Source organism: Myxine glutinosa, chromosome 10 (genome assembly GCF_964187855.1).
Source record: "Myxine glutinosa chromosome 10, kmMyxGlut1.1, whole genome shotgun sequence".
NCBI classification, from domain to species: Eukaryota; Metazoa; Chordata; class Myxini; order Myxiniformes; family Myxinidae; genus Myxine; species Myxine glutinosa.
In genome coordinates, this window is record NC_136270.1 from 115228695 (window position 1) to 115255590 (window position 26896).

At 43.7% G+C, this 26896-nt stretch overlaps 1 protein-coding gene across 4 annotated transcripts in view; it reads right to left on the reverse strand.

Moving 5' to 3' along the window:
• Positions 1-201: 201 nt before the first annotated feature.
• The window catches only part of C1QTNF1 (C1q and TNF related 1), a 133393-nt gene continuing 106698 nt past the window's right edge, over positions 202-26896 (reverse strand). For all 4 annotated transcript variants that reach the window (XM_068126242.2, XM_068126241.2, XM_068126239.2 and 1 more), the window contains 2 exons: positions 5378-5601; positions 202-3141 (listed from right to left, as the gene is read on the reverse strand). In XM_068126242.2, the coding sequence (XP_067982343.1) occupies positions 2594-3141; positions 5378-5591 (762 nt within the window). In that variant the 5' untranslated portion in view covers positions 5592-5601 and the 3' untranslated portion in view covers positions 202-2593. The remainder of the gene's footprint in view (positions 3142-5377; positions 5602-26896) is intronic.

Here is a 26896-nt window from a genome sequence, read left to right on the forward strand (position 1 = left end):
TACTATATACTAAGACAAACATTTGACTAATTGACACGAGTTGTGAACCGTACATAACTGTTCCGACTTACATACAAATTCGACTTACAGACAGACTTAAAAACGGAACTCGTTCGTAACCCGGGGACTGCTTGTATACAAAAATAAAAAAAACATCAATGAACTTGAATTGTTTCACTGTTTTCAATACAAAAACACCAATAAAGAGAAAGAACGTTTTTTTTTTCGTGGTTGTTTATACGGTTGCATTATATTGTAAGAATAATACATACATAGCTAAAAAGTAAGGTAGAAGCAGAATTGTCTTGCATAGGTTACCATCAATGAATTATCTGTTTGTTACAATGGTCATATTATTTTCTGATTTAAAAAACCTGTTAATGGAGGTTAGAGCAGATTATAGTCGAAATTTCTGGTTCAAAATCACAAGATGAGTCGTTCATTTTGGTGTTGTGTTTGCAGCGATTGCACAGTTTACCCAGAAAGCACAGCAACGCCAGCTTTGTACTGGCCAAATTGCGTGCCAACTTAACGCCAATTTATCTGGTCCAAATATATATATTTTTAAACAATCCAATACCACTGGCTATCTGAGCAACCAATGGCTGTTCACAAAACATTTCAATTGTTACCTTGAACCTCAGTTCACCCCCAAAAGATATCCATAGAAACAATAACATTAAATTTGATTCAAGAAAACCTTTATTGTAGTCATGGCAGCAGAGAGGACACGAATTAAATATGGTTCAATATGCTTGCTCTCAGATCTAAAGGCACAGTCCAGCTGTGGCTGACAGATCAACTCTGTCTTCGGCCTCTCTATAATGCAAGGCCACTTAAACTCATTTCACAACCAACCCGCCATGTCGAAAGCGTAAAACGTGGCCAAAAATATCAAGACGCTTAAAGAAAAAAAAACACCAATTGTAGGATTATTGGCTAACTCGTGAGAGAAATACAGCACTGTCAGGAAGTATTCACACCCCTTGACTTTTTTCCACGTTTTGTTGCGTTACAGCCTGAATTTAAGATGGATTAAATTGAGATTTTCTGTCACTGATCTACACATAATACCCCATGTTGACAAAGTGGAAATTTGTTTTTCGAAAGGTTCACAAAATAATAAAAAATGAAAAGCTGAAAAGTCTTGAGTCAATAAGTTTTCATCCCCTTTGCTATGACACTACAAATTGTACTCTGGTGCATCCAATTTCCCTTGGTCATCCTTGATACGTCTCTACAACTTGATTGGACTCCATCTGTGGCCAATTAAATTGATTGGACATGATTTAGAAAGCAACACACCTTTCTATATAAGGTCCCACAGTTGACAGTACATGTCAGAGCTGAAACTCTACCATGAAGTCCAACAAACTGTCCATAGAACTCCGACATAGAATTGTGAGGAAGCAAAGATCTGGGGAAGGGGATAAAATAATTTCTGGAGTGTCAAAAGTTCCCAAGAGCACACTGAGCTCCATAATTAGGAAATGGAAAGAATATGGAACTACCCAGACTCTTCCTAGAGCTGGCTTTCTGACCAAACTGAGCAACCGGGCAAGAAGGTCCTTGGTCAGGGAGGTGACCAAAACCCAATGACCACTTTGACAGAACTACTGAGTTCCTTGACTGAGATGGGAGAACCTGCTGGAAGGACAACAGTTTCTGCAGCACTTCACAAATCTAGGATTTATGGGAGAGTGTCAGATAGAAGCTACTCTTCAGAAAAAGGCACATGACAGCATGCCTGGAGTTTACAAAAAAGCACGTGAAAGATTCTGAGAGCATGAGGCAAAAGATTCTGTGGTCGGATGAGATGAAAATTGAACTATTTGGCCTGAATGCAAAGCGCTACATCTGGTAGAAACTGAGCACAGCTCATCACCCATCTAACACCATCACTACCATGAAGCATGGTAGTGGCAGCATCATGCTATGGGGATGCTTTTCAGCGGCTGGGACCAGGAGATTTGTAAGGATAGAAGGAACAATGAATGGAGCCAAATACAGGCAAATCCTTGAGGAGAAGCTGCTTCAGAGTGCAAAAGACCGTGGACTGTAGTGAAGATTTACATTCCAACAGGACAATGACCCCAAGCATACAGCCAGAGCAACACTTAACAAGAATGTGAAAATCCATGAGTGGCCCAGCCAAAGCCCAGACTTGAATCTCATTGAGAATCGGTGGAAACTCTTGAAGATTACTGTTCTTCAACACTCCTCGTCCAACTTGACAGGGCTTGAGCAGATATGCAAGGAAGAATTGGAGAAACTCCCCAAATCCAGTTGTGCAAAGCTAATACAGTCATACCTAAGAAGACTCGAAGCTGTAATCACTGCTAAAGGCGCTTATACAAAGTAATGACTCAGGGGGTTGAATACATATATAAATTATATATTTATGTATTTCAATTTAAATATTTTATTAAAATGTCTGAAAGAAAAATTCCACTTTGAGATTATGGGGTATTATTTGTAAACAAGTGACAAAAAAATCTCAATTTCATCAATTTTAAAATCGGGCAGTAACACAACAAAATGTGAAAAAGTCAAGGGGTGTGAATACTTTCTGAAAGTACTGTATATAATAGCTTCAGACGCTGCTTGGTTTAACCAGGAAGCCATTGAAAGTTATGTAGGTGTCAACATCATCACTATACAAGGCATTCTCACGAGATCGTTTGAAGAGTCTAACCCACACCTCATCTTGTGCCTTCAACTCTAACATCACACTCTGACTCTGCATGATGCTGCGCTCCCCCGGTTGTGCGTACAAGACGACTGTGGCTTCATCATTGTGCATAATGTGCAGGTATGTTTCCTTGGAGTTCCACGTGTGCACGTTCACATTGAAATAGTAGATCCCTGGTATGTAGCAGAAGAATCTTCCCATGAAGACGTTGAAATGTCCGTCTGTGTTGACGAACTCCGTGTCGAAGACCAGTGGAGTGAAATAGTCATTACTATGGACTTCAGTGCGCCGAGCGACGGAGAAGGCCGAATAGCGTACCTTGCAGTCTTCTCCTGATAAACCGTTGCTGCCTTTTCGACCAGGTGGACCTATAGGTCCAATAATACCATCGGGTCCTGAAAATCCTCTCTTTCCATGTGATCCACGGTCACCTTTATGTCCCTTTTCGCCTGTGGACCATAAGGAAAAATAAAATAATTTTGGTCGCACGATGAACAATTCCGTAAGCCTTTTTCATCAAAGTTTACAAATCAATTGGGTGTTCATAATTCGTTAATAAACTGAAGGAGCATTACACATTTGATTTAGGATATAAGGATCCATTAAATTAAGAAAGATTCATTCATATGTAAGCAGCGCTTGGCTGCTGATTGCCACATTTCTGAGGCCACAGCTCCACAGGCTGATCCAGTGCCCCCAAGGAGAATTTTACCATGGTACCGGACACAATGCTAAACAAGAAAGAGCAATCATAGATTTCATACTCTCGCCAGGACGTGTTGTGTGGTGTATTTTGTGTGGTGTTTATTAGCTACTGTATTTGTGTGGTTTATGGAAGATGTAAATTTATACTCAATCCAATATGGCTGCCGAACCACGTGGCCGCTGACGTCATCAATTTAATTCTCCCATGCAATGTTTGTGTAGATCGCTTTCAAGAAATTTCAAACTGATCGGATCAAGCGCTCTACTTCTCTAATTATGACGTCATAATGAAGGCACCAATGACATCATCATGAATATATGTTGTTCCCCCATGGGGAGTACTTGAGGTGCTCCGATTTTGAGAATTTCCTGTCAATTGGACCAAGAGTTGCAGAGAAAAGTATACTCACGTATCTGTGCAGACAGACAGACAGACATAAACAAATAGACCCAAATTCAATACCTTCTCCTCTGGCAAGGGTTATTATTTTCAAAAGTCTTTGTGTGATGTTTAACGTCCAACAGTGAATGCTAGCAGACAAGACACGCAGCTTAATATGCCATCTGAAAGGTGGTGTACTCGTTGATACAAGACTGTCTTAAAAACATCATTACAACAGTTTATAGGTGATTGGTAATTGAGCCTGGGTCAGTAGGATTAAATGTAAGTGCGCTACATCTGTGACAGTTCGGTTGACTTTTTCACGGTGAACAGGTATTTATCAATACTTATCCACAATGTAATACCGTACTGTATTTTCAATCCTATCAGAAATAATTAATGTTGGGACTGAATCGTCAGCACTCTTCACTGGAAACACCTTTTATGAATGTCCACAAAATATGCTTCATTTTGATAATTGGACAATACCTGGTGATGTTTATGGTCACTCACTTTTCAAAATATTTCTATTTTTATGGACCTGTGTCCTATTGACAAAAAATGTAGACAGCACTATTTTGGAGAGTTAGGTGTTTTTTTTGCTTTTACTTTTGCTGTCACCTCCCAGTAATCAGTCGGGGGAATAATTTGTAATTTGGTCAAGGTGCGCACAAGAACTTGCTTTCTCTTCTCAAAAGACACCAAAGGATCTTTAAACACCTACAAGCGTCCATTGCTGCAGGAAGACAGGTCCTCCAGCTTCACATCCTTCTGATGGAAGGTTGACATTTATTCAACACCAGGGTGATGGTTTACAGCTAGGTCAGGATTCGAACCCAGGTTAGACAGCCCAAAAGTAGCTTTAAGCTATCCTACCAGCCCCCCCCCCCACACCCCCCACTTTGTTGATCAGCTGCCATGAATATGTCATGGGACTCAGCTTCAAGATGACATCCACATCATGGGGGTTGCCAGAATAGGGAACAATTTACTTGTGTATGTCTAATACTGATATGCTGTAATTCAGGGGCTAGTGTACACTTTGGTGAAAAAGTACGAAGCAAAAAAAACAATTCGATAAGCACTCTCTAAAGTATTCATTTGAATGTCTCAATGTGTACATACTTCATATCGTTAAGATTTGTGTAGGAAAACAAACTGCTAAGTTTCAACTCTAAAAAGCAGAGACCTCTCCACTTGTAACCTTCACATAATTTTCTTGCACAGTGTGAAACTCCTTTCCCATACAGAGAAAACTGTTTTACAGTCACAGTCACAGTGTAACAATAAATCCCGGGTGTTACAACAATATTATAGAGATTGTTCCATTTCATCCGGAAAGCAAAAGGAGGCTTTTAGATATCCACATTCCAGGAAAGAAAGAAATGGGCACCACCCAGTCTACTGGACCATATAAAAGCCAGCAGGTGAACCAAAAGATACTTCATTGGATCAGATATTTGCATTTGATCACATCGACTGGCATACATTCATTGATCGTTTCGCTCTTTATCAGAATTGTCCGAGTTGTAAAAAAAAAAAGGAGCGTGACTCGCTACTTCCATGGGAATGGGATGAGAAGAGAAAATAAGTCTTGCCTTTTACAATGCTGATTTCAATCTCTGGAACTGGCTGGAATGCTTTGTCTGCCACAGGTAGAGCAGTTACACCAGGACCGTCCTCACCATTTGGATCACAGCACCGGAAGCAGGGTGGGCTCGTTGTCGCACTGTCTGGCTTGCTAGTGCCTTCACAGGTCGACATTATGATCCCCAAAACCAAGAGATCCAGGTGAACAACCATTGACAGCATGGCGAAAGGCCTGTAACAAGGAGATGGCAGACAGTGTGATGACCTTTGTACAACATGGCCAAAATATTTTGAATGCTAGATTACAGAATGCCAGATAATAGCTGAATGCTATAATATTATACAGGGTGAGCCATAAAAAGGTAAATAAAACCAAAAATTGCAACTCCACACAAGTAACAGATATGAAAGAATATTTTATTATGAAATATCTGTACAATCCTCAAGTTTTGATACTGAAACCAAGTGCTCAATATGATCTTCCCTCTATTATAAATTTTAGTATACACAGCAACAGGTTACAAATCACTTGCTGAAGGGAATCTTGCATAACTTTGGGGATAATCTGAATAAGTGTGTCTTTAAAATTGGCAATGCACGACTTTCAAAATGACGTAATCCACCCCAGAATGCTCAGTGCGCATGCGCAAACACCCCAGGAAACGGCGGTGTACGGGGCAATGTGGGGCAATGTAAAGTATACCTTGTGTGCGATATAAGGAGTGTTACATAAAATGGCTCATAATGCTTCTAAAGAAAGCCGAAAATACTTGAAATTGTAACGGCAAGAAAGGTGTGTGTTGTTACATAAAATGGCTCACAATGCTTCTAAAGGAGGCCGAAAATACTTTTAATTCTAATGGCAAGAAAGGTGTGTGCCTCTGCACAACAAAAGAGTTGGATAACTTTCCGAACTTGCCCAAAAAGCTGATAACTTGCAGCTCTCTGTAAAGCAAACTCCCATGGCCACGTGGATCGGCCCCTGAAGGTTCAGAGATGTTCGCATTCTACCCAAACATTCAACCGTCGCTGCCAGTGAGGGGACTTTGAACCTTGCGGGATTACCTCATCTGAACATGGCAAGCTTGGTGATTTATGTAATGGACATCTGCTTTTGGAAAAGCAATGCCATCATTCCTAACATTCAACCTGACTTCCAAAGAGACACCTTACCTGGTTTGATTGCTTCCTAACTGATAGGAAGGTCATATTTGGGGCTTGTCGATGCACAGAGTATGTTTAAAATGATGATATTTAGTGTTAATCATGTTTGGGAGGAAGGGGTGGAGGGGTGACAGTGAGAGTTGTATGTGCTGTAAGGGCCATCATAAATACTTTGGGGGGGGGCGGGTGGGGGTGGGGGACCACAATATAAATTATACTAGATTTTTGCATCTATTGGTAAAAGGAGAAGCATCCGTTTGTGTGTGTGTGTGTGTGTGTGTGTGTGTGTGTGTGTGTGTGTGTGTGTGTGTGCGCACACGCGCGCACGCATGTTATAACTGTGGCAATCGCTCGATAATTGTATTAACAGGAAAAGGTATGAACTCGCCACCTACCAAACAACAACCGATGACATCTTCATGAAGATGACAATCTTCTCCATTTTGCCCTATTTTCTGCATCTCTCCTTGTTAACCCCCTTGCCCGCATTTCTTCTTCCACCATCTTTAGCCAAGTCTTTCTCGGTCTTCCCCGTCCTCTACTTCCTTCTACATTCATTTCCATCACTCTTCTCAACCAGTCACTTTCATCCTTCCTCAACACATGACCAAACCATCTCAACCTGTTCCTCTTCACAGCATCAATCACAGGCTCTATTCCCATCATCTTTCGCAATTCATCATTTGTCTCCCTCTCTCTGAACGATACTCCGTACATCCGTCGAACCATTCGCATTTCCACCCTTTCCAACCTTCGTTGCTGCTCTACGTTCATTACCCATGTCTCGCTCCCATAAATCATAACACTTCTCACACATGCAGCATACACCTTTCCCTTCAGCTTCAACGACACTCCCCTCATCATCAGCACGCCACTCAGTTCCCTCAACTTCTTCCATGCACATCTCACTCGAGCAACCGTTGCCGAGTCTGATCCACCTTCTCCATTCAGCATGTCTCCGAGGTAGCAAAATGTTTTCACACCTTCCAGCTTCACACCGTCTCCAAGATCCAACTCAACATTTCCTCCATCTGCAGCTCCCTCTGTGCACACCTTACATTTGAATGTAGCTGCCACACTGGTTAATGACCCTCTCAGACCACTACATTTTTGATGAACCCACTCAGCGCACATTGTACATTGAATGGAGTTCACTCCGACACCCTTCCTACACACAGCACAGGGCCACTTCCCAGTTCTTTCCACCTCACCACATGCTTTACCACTTGCCATCACCTTCATCTTTCCGATATTCACCTTCAGACCTTTTGTCTCCATACATTCCTTCCACTTGTTCACCTTTTCCTTCAGTCCATCCATACTTTCCACAATCAACACCAGATCATCTTGTTACATATTTATGTGAATGTATGGGAATTACCATTCAGGTCTTTGCTTATCCGTGTGGAGTATATTAAGTTGTTGTGGTTGGAGGGTCAGGAGCCCTTCGGAGGGAGTGGCCGGAAACGGAAGTGGCCGGGAAACGGAAGTGACCGAGGAGGGAAGAAGAAAAGACACGAGGGAACAGGACGAGTCTTCTTCTTGATCTTCCTCGCCCCGCGACGACAAAAGGTGGAATCGACCTCGTGCTGCGTGGAAAACAGAGGCGTTCCGAAACCCGTTTGGCGAGAGGAGTTACCTGGACGCGTAACTACCTTTTGACACGTCAAGTCCCCGTGAGTTCATGCACGGAACCAAGCGGTCGCACGTTGGGCCACGCGCGCGTTGCAAACCGCGCTTGGTTTTGCCCCGTCTACAAGGACGCGTACGGGTCGCACGTTGAGCCTCGCATGCGTTGCAAACCGCGCTTGGTTTGCCCCGTCTACAAGGACGCGTACGGGTCGCACGTCGAGCCTCGCACGCGTTGCAACCCGCGCTTGGTTTTGCCCCGTCTACAAGGACGCGTACGGGTCGCACTTTGGGGCCTCGCGCGCGTTGGAAGCCGCGCTGGATTTTGCCCCGTTGCTTGGCAAGGAGGGGCGCTGCAGCAGCTGTCCCCGGTACGAGACGGCACGTTTGGAGCACGTCCGCCCGGGGTTCGTTCAACCGCCCGTGTGCGGAGACGAGAGACATTGTGAGAGACATTGACCACGGAGGGAGTCGGGAGTGGGGCTCACGTGAGGAATATATAAGATGGCCATCTTAGAGTTAGTGTAGATGAGTTTGCATCTTTGTAATATTGATTGTGCATTGTTGATGGTTGTTGATTGCTCAGGGAATATATTATTGATTATTCTGGATCCTTGGTGTGGGGTTTCTTCTTGACCGGAATTCATATGGGTTGCGTTACGAAAGCTCATATATATCATCCTACTTGCTGGCGAAGGTCCTCTCACGGTCCGGGGGTCACCGAGACCAGGTAGTCACCGAGGGGACCACGTAACAGAATTGGGGGCTCGTCCAAATTACGATTTGCGGTTTCGCAATTGGGTCTACGTCCGGGATTTAAAATTGTATAAAATAATAAAATAATAATTTTTAGTAATTAAAATTTATTAATTAATTATTAATTGGTAAATTTTTTTGTTTTGAGAAATTGCGGTAAAATCTTGGGTGAAGGTTAACAGGTGTTAACGATAGGCACCATGGCGTTTGTGGCACAGAACTTTGGGGTAACACCGAATGAGGCACAGTTCCGAGCGTTGCTAAAGTCGGACCTCTTGAAATTGGCCAAACATTTTAACTTGGAGGTCCGAACTAATTTGAGGAAGGCAGAGTTGCAGGCCACGGTGATACAATCTATGGTGGGATTAGGAACATGGGACGAGTTAGCCTGGGAGTGGCTACCCGAAGAACCAGAAGACGTTGAGCTCCGGAAACTGGAGTTGCAGTTACGGAGCCAGGAACGGATTAAAGAAGAAGAAAGGAAAGCAGAAAAGGAAAGAGCAGAAGAAGAAAGGAAAGCAGAAAAGGAAAGAGCAGAAGAGAGGAGGGAAGAGAAACAAGCGGAGGAAAGGAGAGTGGAACGAGAACTCCAGGAAAGGTTAAAAGAAGAAGAAAGGAAAGCAGAAGCAGAGGAAAGGAGAGTGGAACGAGAACTCCAGGAAAGGTTAGAAGGGAGAAAAGCAGAGGAGAGGAGAGCTGCAAGGGACCTCGAAGCAGAGGAGAGAAAAGCGGAAAGGGAATTAAAGGAACGTGACATGGAGCTTCAGCAAGAAATCAAATTCAAGGAGCTGGAGTTAATGAGAGAACGGGGAGAGGCACCACCCTTGCTGACGGGGTCGACACCTAACCAGAAAACCTGGGATGTGGGCAGACATGTGAGGCTGGTTCCACCGTTCAGTGAAAAAGAAGTCGCGAAATTTTTCCCACACTTTGAGAAAGTGGCTCGACAATTAAACTGGCCGGAGGAGGCATGGACCATACTCGTGCAAAGTGTGCTGGTGGGGAAAGCTCAGGAAATTTATTCGGCGCTACCAATGGACCAATGTGCAGATTATGAGGTACTGAAGAAGCACATCCTCAAGGCCTATGAGTTGGTTCCGGAAGCTTACAGGCAAAAATTCAGGAATGCCAGGAAGGGGGAGAGTGAGACCCATGTGGAGTTTGCCAGAGTGAAAGAAAACATGTTTGATCGGTGGTGTGAGTCAAAAGGAGTCGGGAAAGACTTCGAGGCATTGCGGGACTTGATCCTGGTGGAGGAATTCCAGCAGTGTGTCCACGAGGACATCAAAGTGTACCTGCAGGAAAAGAAGGTACCAAAGTTGTGGGACGCAGCCACCATGGCAGATGATTATGCCTTAACCCACCGAATAGGGGTCCACGAACCTAACTCCTCGCCTAGATCTCCGCAGGGGAGGTGGGGAACAGCAGGTGCGGAGAACGACCATACATGGCGGCGGCCTCGAGATGATTATGGGGACAACTATGATACCCCACCGGTTCGAAATCAGAGGGATGCGGGCCCAAGACAAACTTATAGTTCGGGGGGCCCGAGGCAGACCCCGAGTTTTATCCTCCGGACCTACTTGCGCGTTTTGCAAGAAACCTGGACACTTGATGTCCAGTTGTTACCTCATGAAAAGGGACAACCCAGAGCGGAGTCCGACTATTACAACTCCGAATGCGATGGCTAGCGTAAGAAATCGCCATCAAAAGGGTTACCAACCATTTATTTCAGAGGGGTTTGTGTCACTGGATGGAGCCTCGACTAACCGGAGACCGGTTAGGATATTGAGGGACACAGGGGCCCATCAATCTTTAATGCTTGAAGGCATTTTGCCATGGTCCGAGGAGACGGCAACGGGGGATAGTGTTCGTTTACAGGGGATCGGGGGTGGTGTTAGTGCTCCCCTTCAGGTCATCCAGTTGGAGTCCGATTTGGTGTCAGGACCGGTCACCGTCGGTTTACAAGCCACGCTTCCTGTAGAGGGTGTATCTGTGGTTATCGGGAATGATTTGGCCGGGGGTCAAGTTTATGGTAACCTGAGGGTTGGTAAAGAGCCCAGCAGGGAGAATAACACCACACCAGCTCGGGATGGCGACAAAAGTGCCAAGTTGTTTGTAGGGGGACTGAACTTCAAAACAGAGGAAGAAATTCTGACCTCTGTCTTCAACAGATATGGGCCGCTGGTGGAAGTGCGGGTGGTAAGAGACTGGGAAACGCAACAGTCAAGAGGGTTCGGCTTTGTCACGTTTGCCAGCACAAAAGACGCCAGAGAGGCAGAGAAGAATTGGAATGGCAAGGATTTGGAGGGTCGGACCATAACAGTAGGGAAGGCATTTCGTAGGCGTCGAGAGGTCTACAGGAGAGGACAACTGGGCGGTAGTTTTGGTGGGGGCCGCAATCAAAATTATTATGGAGGCTCCCTGAGTTACGGCCGCTCCCGAAGGAAGGATTGGCAAAGTAGGGGCCGAGAAGGAGACCGCTATTCATGGGACTACAGGGACCAGTGGTCCCACCCTAATTATTAGGGAAGTTCTGAGAAGTTGAAGCACTGAAGGCGGCGGAGCCGCCGAGCCAAGATTCCTACACGAATTAACCGTGAACGCCGTTCCTAAAGGCGTCCATGTAGTGAACTTTCATGCACGGACTAACCGTGAACTCCACGTTCCTCAAGGCGCCCCTGTAGAGAACTTTCCTGCACGGACTAACCGTGAACTCCGCGTTCCTAAAGGCATCCATGTAGTGAATACTCGGCTTGGCCTCCCGGAGAAAGTGTTATCGAGTTGCTTAACTTTGGATCTTTGATCAACCCCTTAACCTTCATTCCCAAGAAACTCACGGTCAAAGTCAGAGGGTCATGAGATGGAGTTTGATTTGGCAGGGACAATGTCGTTGTTGGTACTTAGTCCAGAGGGAGTAATCTGGAGGGGTTGAGTTATCTGGTTTGTTTCTCCAAATTGGCCGGCGAAGAAAGTTTTCGCTGGGTTCAAACTTTCTTTCTTGAAGGGGGGGAGTGTTACATATTTATGTGAATGTATGGGAATTACCATTCAGGTCTTTGCTTATCCGTGTGGAGTATACTAAGTTGTTGTGGTTGGAGGGTCAGGAGCCCTTCGGAGGGAGTGGCCGGAAACGGAAGTGGCCGGGAAACGGAAGTGACCAAGGAGGGAAGAAGAAAAGACACGAGGGAACAGGACGAGTCTTCTTCTTGATCTTCCTCGCCCCGCGACGACAAAAGGTGGAATCGACCTCGCGCTGCGTGGAAAACAGAGGCGTTCCGAAACCCGTTTGGCGAGAGGAGTTACCTGGACGCGTAACTACCTTTTGACACGTCAAGTCCCCGTGAGTTCGTGCACGGAACCAAGCGGTCGCACGTTGGGCCACGCGCGCGTTGCAAACCGCGCTTGGTTTTGCCCCGTCTACAAGGACGCGTACGGGTCGCACGTTGAGCCTCGCACGCATTGCAAACCGCGCTTGGTTTGCCCCGTCTACAAGGACGCGTACGGGTCGCACGTCGAGCCTCGCACGCGTTGCAACCCGCGCTTGGTTTTGCCCCGTCTACAAGGACGCGTACGGGTCGCACTTTGGGGCCTCGCGCGCGTTGGAAGCCGCGCTGGATTTTGCCCCGTTGCTTGGCAAGGAGGGGCGCTGCAGCAACTGTCCCGGTACGAGACGGCACGTTTGGAGCACGTCCGCCCAGGGTTCGTTCAACCGCCCGTGTGCGGAGACGAGAGACATTGTGAGAGACATTGACCACGGAGGGAGTCGGGAGTGGGGCTCACCTGAGGAATATATAAGATGGCCATCTTAGAGTTAGTGTAGATGAGTTTGCATCTTTGTAATATTGATTGTGCATTGTTGATGGTTGTTGATTGCTCAGGGAATATATTATTGATTATTCCGGATCCTTGGTGTGGGGTTTCTTCTTGACCGGAATTCATATGGGTTGCGTTACGAAAGCTCATATATATCATCCTACTTGCTGGCGAAGGTCCTCTCACGGTCCGGGGGTCACCGAGACCAGGTAGTCACCGAGGGGACCACGTAACAATCTGCATACAACAACTCCCATGGTAAACCCTCCTTTACGTTCTGAGCCAGCACCTCCATCACAGCTACAAATAGTAGTGGACTTAGTACCGACCCCTGATGCACTCCCACCTTCACCTCAAACTCACCACTGTTCCCGTCCTTCGTCCTTACAGCTGTGCGCGCTCTTTTGTACATTGCCATCACTACTCTGATCAACCATTCCTCCACTCCTAACTTCCTCAATGCCCATGTCAATACTTTGCGTGGAACCCTATCGAACTCGCCACTTACCATCCACAGATATTTCTTGTATATTCTATATTCTTGTGAGTGCAATTTTCATTTAGGAACAGAATAATAGTGGTTAACCATTTTTTTAATTGCCACTCTTTCATCGAAATTCCAATTGCTGAAAATGATGTTTAAAAGATGATTTGAATTGCAGATTTCGCACGAGCAACGGCAGGTTAAAAGAGCCGTGCGAGCCCCATGAATCGCGCACAGCGCGCATGTACAGAAGGCATTGATAGCATTCATACCTTTCAAAGGCATTGATAGCATATTTCAAAGGTCGAATATTGTGGTTGGTTTCAATTCAAACGCTCTCCCTTTAGCTGGACCCCATAAAAATATACCAGCAATGACAAGTCAGGTTATCCGGTGATGGGGGTGGAGAGAGGTGGAGGATGTGGGCAGAGGGGTGAGGAGTTAGAGGGGGTCATGGGAATTTGAGTATATACATTTTTTACATATTATGTACATAGCAGTGGTATGTGTTGAATTTTGTTGAAATCACAGATTTTCATTATTTCTCACCTGTTCTGTAGGTATATGCCTGCAACATGCAAATACAGACTTGGCATTTAATATGGAATATTTTTTTTGTGGGGGTGAACTTACTTTTCAAGATGACTTAGAACCAAAAGTTCATTGGAATTATGTTGAAACTATTCTAGATTTTATTAATGTGACCTTTAAAAGAAACAAAAACCACATTTGACATTTCGAAGCAAATAAATTGATCCTTGAAAGTGATGTAAACTGATATCGAACTTAATTCACGGACAGTACTGTGTTAAACTTCTGTGCGTTTTCCAGAAGTATCTCTTTATTTTGCACATTAGCCCAATTTTTTTTTAACAAAAACAAAAGTTAAATTACGACTGGGATTACGGACAGTAAAATTACAGTTCAGTACTTCGTGTAACCCCCACGAGCATTCAGGAGAGCACGTGCACGTTGACGCATGCTGTTCACGAGATTTGCCAAAGTTTGGACAGGAATCGCTTGCCATGCAGTTGCAATAGCCTGCTGCAATTCACGCACAGAGGCAGGATGCTGGTCCAAGTTGTCGATTTGACGCGTTAATTCTGCCCACAAGTTCTCTCTCGGATTCATATCCGGGGACATGGCAGGCCACTCTATATGCTCTACACCACGGTCAGAAAGAAAGTGTTGGATCATGCGAGCACGATGAGGCCGTGCATTGTCATCTTGGAAGACAAAGTTTCCTCGAAAGGCTGCACGAACAAATGGAAGCAATGTTTCTTTCAGAATGGCCCTGTGCTTGAACTGGTTCAGGTTTCTATTCAGAACAATCAGGTCAGTTTTGCCCCCTGCATGAAAAGCAGCCCAAACGGTCACCCCACCACCTCCAGCTTGGACTCTTGGCATGAAACAATCTTCGTTGTAGGCTTCATGCACTTGTCTGCGCACTCGGACGCGGCAATATTGACGATAGACCAGAAATCTAGACTTGTCATTGAAGATCACGTGATTCCAGTGTCCTGGCTGCCATTGACGGTGCTCTCTGGCCCACTGCAATCGGCACTGGCGGTGTTGTCTGGTCAGACGTGGCTTTCTCAGGGGACACCTGGCACGATAGCCTGCTTGAACCAGTCGTTGGTTGATTAGCCTTCTGGATACAGGCACATTTGTCAGTTGCTGCCACTCAGTCCTAAGCCGATTAGCTGACTTGGTACGGCCATTGCGGACTAACCGGTGCAGCTGGCGATCATCCCTCCTTGTGGTTCTGCGGGGACGTCCTGACCTCAGTATTGGAGTAGGGACACCCCTCTGAGCATTTCGTTTCAGGATCTTTGACACCTGACCTTGAGTGATGCCATTCTGCCGAGCAATAGCACGCTGTTTCATGCCGGAATTTCGTAAAGCCACCACTAAATGACAAAGAGCATTGTCGAGTTGACGGACCATCTCCAGGGGAAGCGGCAATAACTTTTGTCGACGTGCAGCAGTTGTTTTCCACTAATACAGAACGCAAGAACCCTTATATACCCGATTGTGAAGCCAATCGTCAAATGTACCTGTCCATACATTTTGTCACTCCACCTGTGATATAATCCTGTTATTGACTTATTGCTGCGACAGACAATCAGTGTCATGGTTCTTTTACAAAGACATCACCGAAGGGTAAAAGAAACTCACCAGATTGATATACCGAGTTCAGAAAGTAAACCCAAGTCAAGAAAAAAAAAATATTCCATATTAAATGCCAAGTCTGTATATAGATCTGATGTCACAATTACTGCCCCTTTTCCATTTTGTTCCCTTACATTCTATTCTGGCTCTTCCACAAGCCTCGATCATGTATACAATTTTTTTTAGCAAGCTCTTCCAAGGACAGGGAAGCTTAACTGATCCCTCTGTTCAAAATCTATTATTGGCAAGTTAGAAGTGAGTGTCTGGACTGCTTCGTTATCAACATCACTTGCTTTAAACTAATTTATAAAGAAGTTATGAACATCTCTCTTGATTCCATCTTGTGTTGTCATAATGTTTCCAGTTGGAAGTTTCAAGGCTTCAATTTGCCAACTATGAGCCATATCCATTTGTTAACGTCAAAGGAAAAAGTCCTTGGTGCTTCGAGCTTATAAATATGATGTGTCCGCAAACGAACCATTGCACCTTTTAGTTGGTAATCAACCAAGTCATTAAGAACGGACTTTATTTCTAGCATTAGCTGACTCTTATGTATATAATCACTTGCTTCATCCAATTACAATCTCAAATTTTGTTTTTCTAGCACAAATCTTTCCTTCTTAACATGGAATGATTAATTAGAACGTTACTTGGTATAGAGAGCAAACCTCCGCCAGGCTCGCCAGTTTACGTTTTTTATCCCACGGATAGGTCGGACTGGATTCGGACTGGATTCGGACCTGAACCAAAATATAATCGTCGTTCTTGTCACTTACCCAACTCATCCAACTTTTGTCATGTCTTTCATAAATTTTTGAAATATACATCGTTTCAGCGCCATCACTCAATGATGAAGAATCACTTTTAAAAATTGCGGATCCGGATTAGAATCTTCACCAAAATTGAGTAAATTCTTCCTTGTCACACACACAAGTGTCCACTAAGTTCCATCTGAAATCGTCCACAACTTTTTGAGATATTGTGCTATATATCGGTTTTAGCCCTATATCTCAATGGTGAACAATCACTTAAAAAGTTCTCATATCTGGATCTTCAACAAAATCAACCATTTCGTCCTTGTCAAATACCCAAACTCTCCACCAAATTTCGGCTAAATCCATCCACAATTTTTTGAGATATCCTGGCCACAAACAGACAAACAAACTGACAAACAACACAACAACAACAGGCATTTTAAGGTCATTTTCCCTGCCAGAGTGGGGGTTAGCCTTAAACAAACCGACAAACAAGCAAAAATTATGTCATGCATAGCAGGATACTTGCAAAATCCCTAAAATAAGTTGTTGGCCAATGATGACCTCAAAAATACTTGGTGGTTGAATTCAGTGACCAGAAATGCAAATCCTCTTCAAATTTCAAGTTAATCTGATGAAAATTGAGGATTTTCAAAATGTTGCCTATGTTGACCTTTTGGCCTATGTTAACCTGTTTGCCTATGTTGACCCCAAAAATAATTTGTGCTTGAATTGAGTGAACAGATATGCAAATCCTCTTCAAATTTCAAGTCAATCGGATGAAAATTGAGGATTTTAGAAATTTTGCCTATGTTGACCTTTTGGCCTATGTTAACCTGTTTGCCTATGTTGACCCCAAAAATAATTTGTGCTTGAATTGAGTGAGCAGATATGCAAATCCTCTTCAAATTTCAAGTCCCCCCCCCCCCCCCCCCCCCAAAGCCCTCGCCCTCTCTCAGATCTCTCGATGTCTCCATGTCTCTCGGTCCCTGCTCTCAAATGTTGTGTTTGTGTCCTTCCCCCTCTCTCCCCATCTTGTCTACCGCTCCCTATGTTATATGTTTTATGTGTCGGTTTGTCTTTCTGTGTGATTAATGTTCGCTCTTTCACGAGCCTCGATCTTGTATACAAAAAAAAAAAAAAAAAAAAAAAGTCAATCGGATGAAAATTGAGGATTTTTGAAAGTTGGCCTATGTTGACCTTTTGGCCTATGTTGACCTCAAAAATACTTGGTGGTTGAATTCAGTGACCAGAAATGCAAATCCTCTTCAAATTTCAACTTAATCTGATGAAAATTGAGGATTTTAGAAATGTTGCCTATGTTGACCTTTTGGCCTATGTTAACCTGTTTGCCTATGTTGACCTCAAAAATAATTGGTGCTTGAATTGAGTGAGCAGATATGCAAATCCTCTTCAAATTTCAAGTTAATCTGATGAAAATTGAGGATTTTAGAAATTTTGCCTATGTTGACCTTTTGGCCTATGTTAACCTGTTTGCCTATGTTGACCCCAAAAATAATTTGTGCTTGAATTGAGTGAGCAGATATGCAAATCCTCTTCAAATTTCAAGTTAATCTGATGAAAATTGAGGATTTTAGAAATGTTGCCTATGTTGACCTTTTGGCCTATGTTAACCTGTTTGCCTAAGTTGACCTCAAAATTAATTGTTGCTTGAATTGAGTGAGCAGATATGCAAATCCTCTTCAAATTTCAAGTTAATCTGATGAAAATTGAGGATTTTAGAAATGTTGCCTATGTTGACCTTTTGGCCTATGTTAACCTGTTTGCCTATGTTGACCTCAAAAATAATTGTTGCTTGAATTGAGTGAGCAGATATGCAAATCCTCTTCAAATTTCAAGTTAGTCTGATGAAAATTGAGGATTTTAGAAATTTTGCCTATGTTGACCTTTTGGCCTATGTTAACCTGTTTGCCTATGTTGACCCCAAAAATAATTTGTGCTTGAATTGAGTGAGCAGATATGCAAATCCTCTTCAAATTTCAAGTTAATCTGATGAAAATTGAGGATTTTAGAAATTTTGCCTATGTTGACCTTTTGGCCTATGTTAACCTGTTTGCCTATGTTGACCCCAAAAATAATTTGTGCTTGAATTGAGTGAGCAGATATACAAATCCTCTTCAAATTTCAAGTTAATCTGATGAAAATTGAGGATTTTAGAAATGTTGCCTATGTTGACCTTTTGGCCTATGTTAACCTGTTTGCCTATGTTGACCACAAAAATAATTGGTGCTTGAATTGAGTGAGCAGATATGCAAATCCTCTTCAAATTTCAAGTCAATCGGATGAAAATTGAGGATTTTGGAAATGTTGCCTTTGTTCACCTTTTGGCCTATGTTAACCTGTTTGCCTATGTTGACCTCAAAAATAATTGGTGCTTGAATGGAGTGAGCAGATATGCAAATCCTCTTCAAATTTCAAGTCAATCGGATGAAAATTGAGGATTTTAGAAACTTGACAAGGTTGGTGACCTTTGGCCTATGTTGACCTATTGACCTTTGCCCCCAAAGCAATAGGCTTCTTGCTTATAACCAACTCTACCATTTGGTGAAATTTCGTGAAGATCAGTTGAAAATTGTGACCTGTAGGTGACATATATATACAGACAGACAAACAGACAGACAGACGGACGTGAAAACATAACCTCCATCCATTTTTGGTGGCGGAGATAAAAGTCCTTGAACTGTTGGCAGAAAACAGCGATGTGTGCCTTCAGATCGTCCCACCATAGTCCACGAGGACTAAAGTTTGTCTTCATAATTCTTAATTCATGCAATATTATTTTAAAAGCCTCACAAAAAGCAATATTCTCGCACAAATTAACAATTAATATAAAACTTCCAGTGAAGGCTGCCATGTTGTTGCAAAGTGAGTTTAAAGGAAGTTGACACTACCAAATGATCAGAGAAAATGTAAGGCACCACATGAGACTTTGATATTGCATCCAGCTTCACTGGATTAGCATATATTCTAACTAATCTGTGTGAATCTGGCCCATCCAGCAAATTATCTTGAATTTAATTAAATTTCTTAAAAATATTTTATCCAGCAAATGTGTGAAGCTGGCCCACACACCTACACCAGGTAAACTGGCACTGCCTAGGATGTTGACTTCTCCAAACGTAATTTTTCTTGGAAATTTTTCAAAAGGCTTGGCTGTCTTGGGATGGGGATCCGCACTGTTGCTGTCCAAAACAGGATAAACCACCTTTAGAGGCCATTTTTCCCTGCAAAGCGGGGGTTGGCCTTTTTCGGGAACCGTGGTTGTTGTTGTTTTTTGGTCCCCTTTTTGAAGCAATGTGTTACGGCCGGATGCCCTTAATAATAATAATAATAATGCATTTATTTTATATAGCGCTTTTCAGGAAGCCCAAAGACGCTTTGACAGAGTGCAAAACATAATGCATAGCAAAACATAAAGACAATTGCAAAAAAAAGAAGAATCAATAGGGAAATATTCAAAGCACAAAGGAGGGAGAAGGAGAGGAGATAGTCAGGGGTTAGATGCTGTGGGTTAAATGTTGAATGCAGTGTTGAACAGGTGGGTCTTGAGTGATGTTTTGAATGTGGTGAGTGAGGAGGAGTCTCTGATGGTGTGAGGTAGCGAGTTCCAGAGGGTGGGAGCAGCGATGGAGAAGGCCCTGTCCCCCCAGGATCTAAATTTGGTCCGGATGGGGGGGTCAGGAGGTTGGTACCAGCAGAGCGGAGGTTGCGGGTGGGAGTGTGTCTGGAGAGGAGGTCAGCCAGGTAGGATGGGGCCAGGTTATGGAGGGCTTTGTAGGTCAAGAGACAACAACAACCACGGTTCCTGAAAAAGGCCAACCCCCGCTTTGTGGGGAAAAATGGCCTCTAAAGGTGGTTTTTCTCCATTTCTCCATGGTTTCTCCATCGCTGCCCCCTTCCTGACGCCAACCCTTTTTGTCACCTTTAACGACAAACAGGGAATTACCAGTGAACTGGTACTCAATTTGCCGACCTCGGAAGGATGACAGGCTGAGTCAACCCCCCTGGCGTTAATTCAGCGATCGACCGGGATTCGAACCCAGGATCCTAGGATCCCAAGCCGGCACCCTAGCCGCTAGCCCAACACCAGGGGTCTGTCCAAAACAGGATATAAAAAAACCACCTTTAGAGGCCATTTTTCCCCGCAAAGCGGGGGTTGGCCTTTTTCAGGAACCGTGGTTGTTGTTGTTTTTCGGTCCCCTTTTTGAAGCAATGTTTTACGGCCAGATGCCCTTCCTGATGCCAACCCTTTTTGCCGCCTTTAACGACAAACAGGGAATTACCAGTGAACTGGTACTCAAACACTGGTGAACTGGTACTCTGTCCAAAACAGGATCAAGGATGAAATTAAAATCACCACTAATTTAAAAACAACAATTGAAATCAATAGTGGATAGAAATGTGTCTAGTTCCAAAAAGATTTTCGACCATTTCCGTATTTGTATTCTGAGCGCAAATGTTTACAAAGACAAAACATTGATTAATTATTGATAACAAATTGGAGGCAAGCCAAATATCCAGGAATGACTTCTGTATTAAACTGGAGAGGGTGCAAGTTCAGAAGGCAAACAGATATCAACTCCAGCAGGAGCTTACATCAATACATCAATGAAGAACCATTGCCCTTTCATTCTTCTTGTCCATTGAGCCTGAAAATTATGTCTCTGTTCGTATCTTGCAATAGCACAATGTCCGAATATAAACGTCTTACCAAATCTCGAACTTGAATTTTGCGTTTGAGACTGCACCACCATTGATGTTCAAACAACCAAAGTATACCTCCATACTTTTGAAGTATTAAAATATGTTTGTTACTTGTAAAATCGAAGATTTTAAAAGTATATTGGTTGGTCTTGTGCGTTATTGAATCCAACTGAAGGAAATCTCAGTTCCTTCCACCAAGCTCGGAACAAGTGTGTGTCTACCCTCAGGAGTGCCAGGAAGCACTATCTCTCCTCACTCAAGAATGAACTCTCAGACCTGTCTCCTTCCTCCAAATCCTGGTGGCATCTGGTCAAATCCGTTTCTGGTGTTTGTTCCCCCTCCATCCCCTCCCTTACCTCAAATGGCCACACAATTGACATCGCACGTGACAAAGCCGAATGCCTCAACTCTGTGTTTGCCTCAAAATCCTTAGTCCCAAACCCATCTCTCTCTGTTCCCACCTTTCCCAGTCGAACCAAACTGCTCCTGGACTCTGTGACCTTCTCTCCTGACAAGGTGGAGGAGTTTTTGTCAAACCTCGACTCTGATTCTGCAACTGGACCAGATGGCATCAGCCCACGGGTCCTAAAATCCTGCTCTGCCGCTCTATCTCACCCTCTCTCTGTTCTTTTCACCCTATCCTTTGCTCAAGGTCATCTGCCAGCATCCTGGAAATCAGCAAACATTACCGCTTTACACAAAAAAGGTGCAAAAACAGATCCTTGCAACTACAGACCAATCAGCCTGCTCCCAATTATCAGCAAAGTCATGGAATCCATCATTGCTTCGGATATGAAATCTTTCCTCTTCTCCAATGGCTTGATCTCTGATCATCAATTTGGTTTCAGACCAGGTCACTCTACTCTGGACATGCTGCTTCTGCTGTCTCAACAATGGATGGAGGTCCTCAATGCCAAACAGGAAATCAGAGCTGTCTCCCTTGACATATCACGTGCCTTCGATACGGTCTGGCACCCAGCTCTGCTCACCAAACTCTCCTCCTATGGTATCTATGGAAATCTCCATGCATGGCTTGCGGACTTCCTCTCTGGTCGTAGTCAACGTGTGGCCCTGAATGGATTTCTCTCATCTCCCCTTCCCGTTCAGGCTGGAGTTCCCCAAGGCAGTGTGCTGGGCCCTGTGCTTTTTCTGGTCTTTATCAATGATCTCTCCGACTCTCTGGAAAATCCTCTGTATCTCTTTGCTGATGACTCCACTCTCTGCCGCTCCATACCTCTTCCCTCAGATCGGCAGTCTGCAGCCTCCTCACTCTCTGAAGACCTGGACAAAATCACAGACTGGTCAAACATGTGGAACATGTCTTTCAATCCTGACAAATCTCACACTCTTACTATGTCTCTCCGAAAAGATCGACTGGACAACCCTCCCATCTACTTTCTCAACAATCCTCTCCAAGAAGTTCTGTCGCTCAAGCTTTTGGGTCTCACCATCTGCCATGATCTTTCTTGGGAAAACCACATTTCCAAGCTGGCCTCCAAAGCCAGTCGCCGACTGGGCATCCTCCGTCGTGCGAAGTCCTTCCTAGGCACACCTGAGCTCCTCAGGACATACAAGGCTTTCATCCGCAGCTCAATGGAATACTGTTCTCCCCTATGGGCTGGTGCTCCTGCCTCACACCTGGCTCGGCTTCACGCTGTTGAATCCAAAGCTTTCAGAATCATTGGAATCTCCCGCGATGAAGCTATCTCTGAGGGCCTTTCACTCACTCACCGCAGGCAGGTAGGTGGTCTTTCTGTCTTCTACCGACTCCTCTCCGGCCTTGCTCCCCCAGCTCTCTCTGTGCTCTGTCCCCCAAATATTCCTACAGGTCGCACAAGATCTGCCAGCCACCCTCTGATGGTTAAACTGCCGAAATCTCGGCTCTCTGCTCACCTTCACTCTTTCATTCCTCTTTTCTCCCGCCTCTGGAACAAACTCCCACACTCACTTCAATCACACTCCTCCCTCCAGGTCTTCAAAACAGCTGTTCACCACCATCTCTTATCTTCCCCCATCCAAAACCTTGATCTTTTCTACCCCCACTAATTCACCCCAGATCCACCTTGTTTGAAATTCCAACTTCTTTCCTGGAAGTCTTGGCAGTGTCCATATGTTTTATACCTCTCCCACCCCCCCCCCCCCTTCCCATGCCTTCCCCCCAAAGCCCTCTCCCTCCCACAGTTCTCTCGATGTCTCCATGTCTCTCGGTCCCTGCTCTCAAATGTTGTGTTTGTGTCCTTCCCCCTCTCTCCCCATCTTGTCTACCGCTCCCGATGTTATATGTTTTATGTGTCTGTTTCTCTTTCTGTGTGATTAATGTTCGCTCTTTCACGAGCCTCGATCTTGTATACAAAAAAAAAAAAAAAAAAAAAAAAAAAAATTCTGTCTGTCTGCCAATCGCCTACAGGTCACACTTTTAAACCGATCTTCACAAAACTTCATCAGATGGTAGACTTGGTCATAAGGAAGAAGCCTATTGATTGAGGTCAAAGGTCATCTTCAGGTCAAATTTATAATATTGACTTTTTCATCCGATTGACTTGAAAGTTGAACAGTATTTGCATATTGTCACTAAATTGGGAAACTAAATATTTTGAGGTCAAAAGGTCAAAGGTCAACTCAAAAGTCAAATGTTCAAAATCCTCAATTTTTATCTGAAAATTCATCAATTTTAAACCGATTGACACGAGCTTTGATTAAGATTGTCAATTTTAATCTGAAATAGACAATTTGATGTATCCATGGTAACATTTTTTGGGGAGAGGGGTGTATTTTGCAAGTACAGTATCGTGCTCCGCATGATGTCTTTCTTGTTTGTCTGTTTGTGAGCAGGACATCGCCAAAAGTTGTGGACGGATTCGATCAAAACTTGGTTGGCATGTCGAGGACGAATTGATTAGATTTTGGTCAAAATTCAGATCCGGATCCGATAATTTTTTGTGGTTCTTCACTATCGAGAGATAGGGACAAAAACGATACATGGCGCGATATCTCAAAACGTTTTCTGCTTTTGTGACTCATTAATGTTAAGGGTATCTGAGTTATGCACCATTTCATTCAATTCACATCGTGATGCAGGGGAGTCTGGGAAAGAACATCTCGGCTCCATAATCCTTTTGCGAAAAGTGTCTCACAAAGTCATGTGGCTCATGATCTGAAGATGCATTTTAGAAGCCCAATAGTCTGAAAGGAGCACTCAACCTGATCCTCAGTTTCAAACTCTTCAGACAGAGAATCAATAGATACTTGAATCACACAGGTTCACCATATTAAACAAGAGAGCCTTCTTCAGGGATCTTTGCAGGAGCTGGATTGGGAATTGTCCCACATGCACACGGGGGGTTGGGAATTGGAGGGGGAAGGAGAATGAACCTTCTTGTGAGGTGGTTGGATTAACTTGTTCCAGTAAACCAGAATTTCACCTTTCTCTGTAAATTTAGTTCCTTCCACCCCCATCTCATCAACATCCTCATTTACTTTCATCACTACTTCTTCAGCTCAATGTCTTCTGTGGTTGTGAAGGAGGGAGGAAATCTGCACAGTGAACCTCTTTTTGTAAAACCACCCGGAGGAAGGTCAGAAACATCATCTTTTGACGTTAACAAGTCAGATTCCATTTCTTCGTGATTACCATTTCGATTGAATAAAACCTCTGGATTGTCCTCCTCCAACAACAAAGCAAACCACAGGAAAATCAGTTGCAACTGAGTTCTCATGCCGATGTCTTATTCCAAAGAGTGATATACTTCTTGCAGCTGATTTTCGTTTTTTTACTTTTGAAACAGTAACAAACCCTTCATTTGTGCTGTCCACCTGCTCATTAGAAACACTTATTTATCCCTTCAACTTGTTTGTCTTGTTCGTTTGCGAAAGAGAGACGGCAACATGTTTTTGAAAAGTTGCATATGAAGCAAAATTCCAGATATTGAACCCTATTTTCCCATTAACTTCCATTACACAATTGGAGATGCGTTCCGACAGTTAGTATATATGTATGTATGCATGTATGTTTCATTTACTACCTCCTGGGAAGCTATATCGACAGAGAAAGCTGAAACTTTCAGGAATTAATGAGGGCACCCTGAAGTTGTGCATGTGCAAGTTTCGTTTGATTCCATCATCTTTTGGAAAAAATAAAATCCCACCTTGGCATTTTCTTCATTTGTTGATAAATGGTGGATGGTGCGTGCAATTGGAATTATCCGAACAATAAAACCACAATGTATTATATACAAGCAGGAGTACCTGGTGTTGCCGGTGCCCTTGGGGGGAGGGGGAGGGAGGAGGCAGGAGAGGGAGTGCGAGGAAGGGAGTGGGGAGAGTGGAAGGGGGAGGGATGTGAGAGGTGAGGGGAGAGGGAGGGGATATACTACATATACACCTTGGTGGGGGGGGGGGGGGGAAGATGGCTTTGACAGGCCCCTCCGTTTTGGGGGAGGGGGGATGAGAAGGCGAAAAAATGTACCCGTGCAAAGAGTGCTTTAACCTCAGTTTTGCCAAGGTAAAAAATGAAATTGTAATACACTCTGCAACAATCACCAGGTGGCGCTAAACGCTACACATTTACATCGACAATTTATGCCCCTCTCCTGGTCCCCCACAACCCCACACAAGGCTGCGGCCACATAGCCTATGTTACCCCCTAGACAAAGTTGTATTTGTATTTGTACACAGAGTAAAGTATATAAGTGTTAATAGCTGGAGTACCCAGCACTGCTCAAGAGAAAAATAAACATTAACATATTTAAAATGAGAGAAAATATAATGTAAAAGCAATTAGATACTAATCATAATTTCACCTTTTCGTTGAATATATGCTTTATGTGCCGTTCATCACGTTTCTGAGTCCAGTGTGATGTTGATTAGGAAGAAGAAGAAGCCTTACTGCCAACTTCGTACACTTCCGGAATTGTTTTATTTATTTGTGTTCAAATGTCTGGTGATTGTTTTGTATTTATTTATGCGAATATGTACTTGTATATAACTGTCATTAATCAAAAATGCTTACACACTATCGAGGAATTTTTTTTTTAATCCAAAAAAAACGAACTTTTCTTTTTTTCAAAACTTTCTTTTTACCTAAAACACTCCCAGGCAATCACTGATGAACCTCTGAAAGTTTGACGAAGATCCGTTCAGCCATCTCTGAGAAAAATGGTGACACAGCCAGACAGACAGACAGACCAACAGCTCTCTTATATAGTAGAAGGACATAAGTAGTGCACAGGTGTTTGGTTCATATACACATCCCGGGATAATTTTATTTTTGGGAGTGATTGAGGCAGCTGTCTGTTGCCTATACACCACCCATATAAAGAGATGTGTCCGAAGGACGCGTTGCATACCTGGAACAAGATCGCCCAGAGGGTGGGTACTCTGATATGATATTAATAATCATGAAGATAATAACATGACCCCCCTAGCAGGTCCCATAATGGGAGGAGATGCTTCTAGTATTAATAAACTAAGGGGCAATACCCCTGGCACTGACCTGATAGAATAAACAGTATACTGCACTGACTAAGGGTATTTTAAACAAATTTCAATGCTTGCTAGAAGACAAGGCAGCATGTAGAACCATACTGACATAATCATATCACTTTAAACAAACAAAGAAAAAAATACCTATTTTGGGGGGAAACAACCCCCCCCCCCCCCCAACCCCATATACCGTAAAAATGGGGGGAATAGGGACAGCAAAGTGAATAGGGGCACAAACTGAAAAAAGTTCGGAAACTTTTTCTGCTGAAAATTGATAACCATACTGACTTGTTCATATTTGGGTTGAAAGTGTTCTCTTGTTTTTTTAAAAAGCAACTTATAGTCCCTATTAACCCCATATATGGGTTAAATAGGAATAAGTAGGATTTCTATGGCTGTCCCTATTCACCCCGTTTTACGGGTGAATAGGGACAGTCACTAATACAAAAAAATAATAATCAAGAAATAGGGACAGTTTGGAGAAACTTTTTATCCCATATTTTTTTCATTGGCACCGTGGTTTATATTATGGGTGCATATTATGT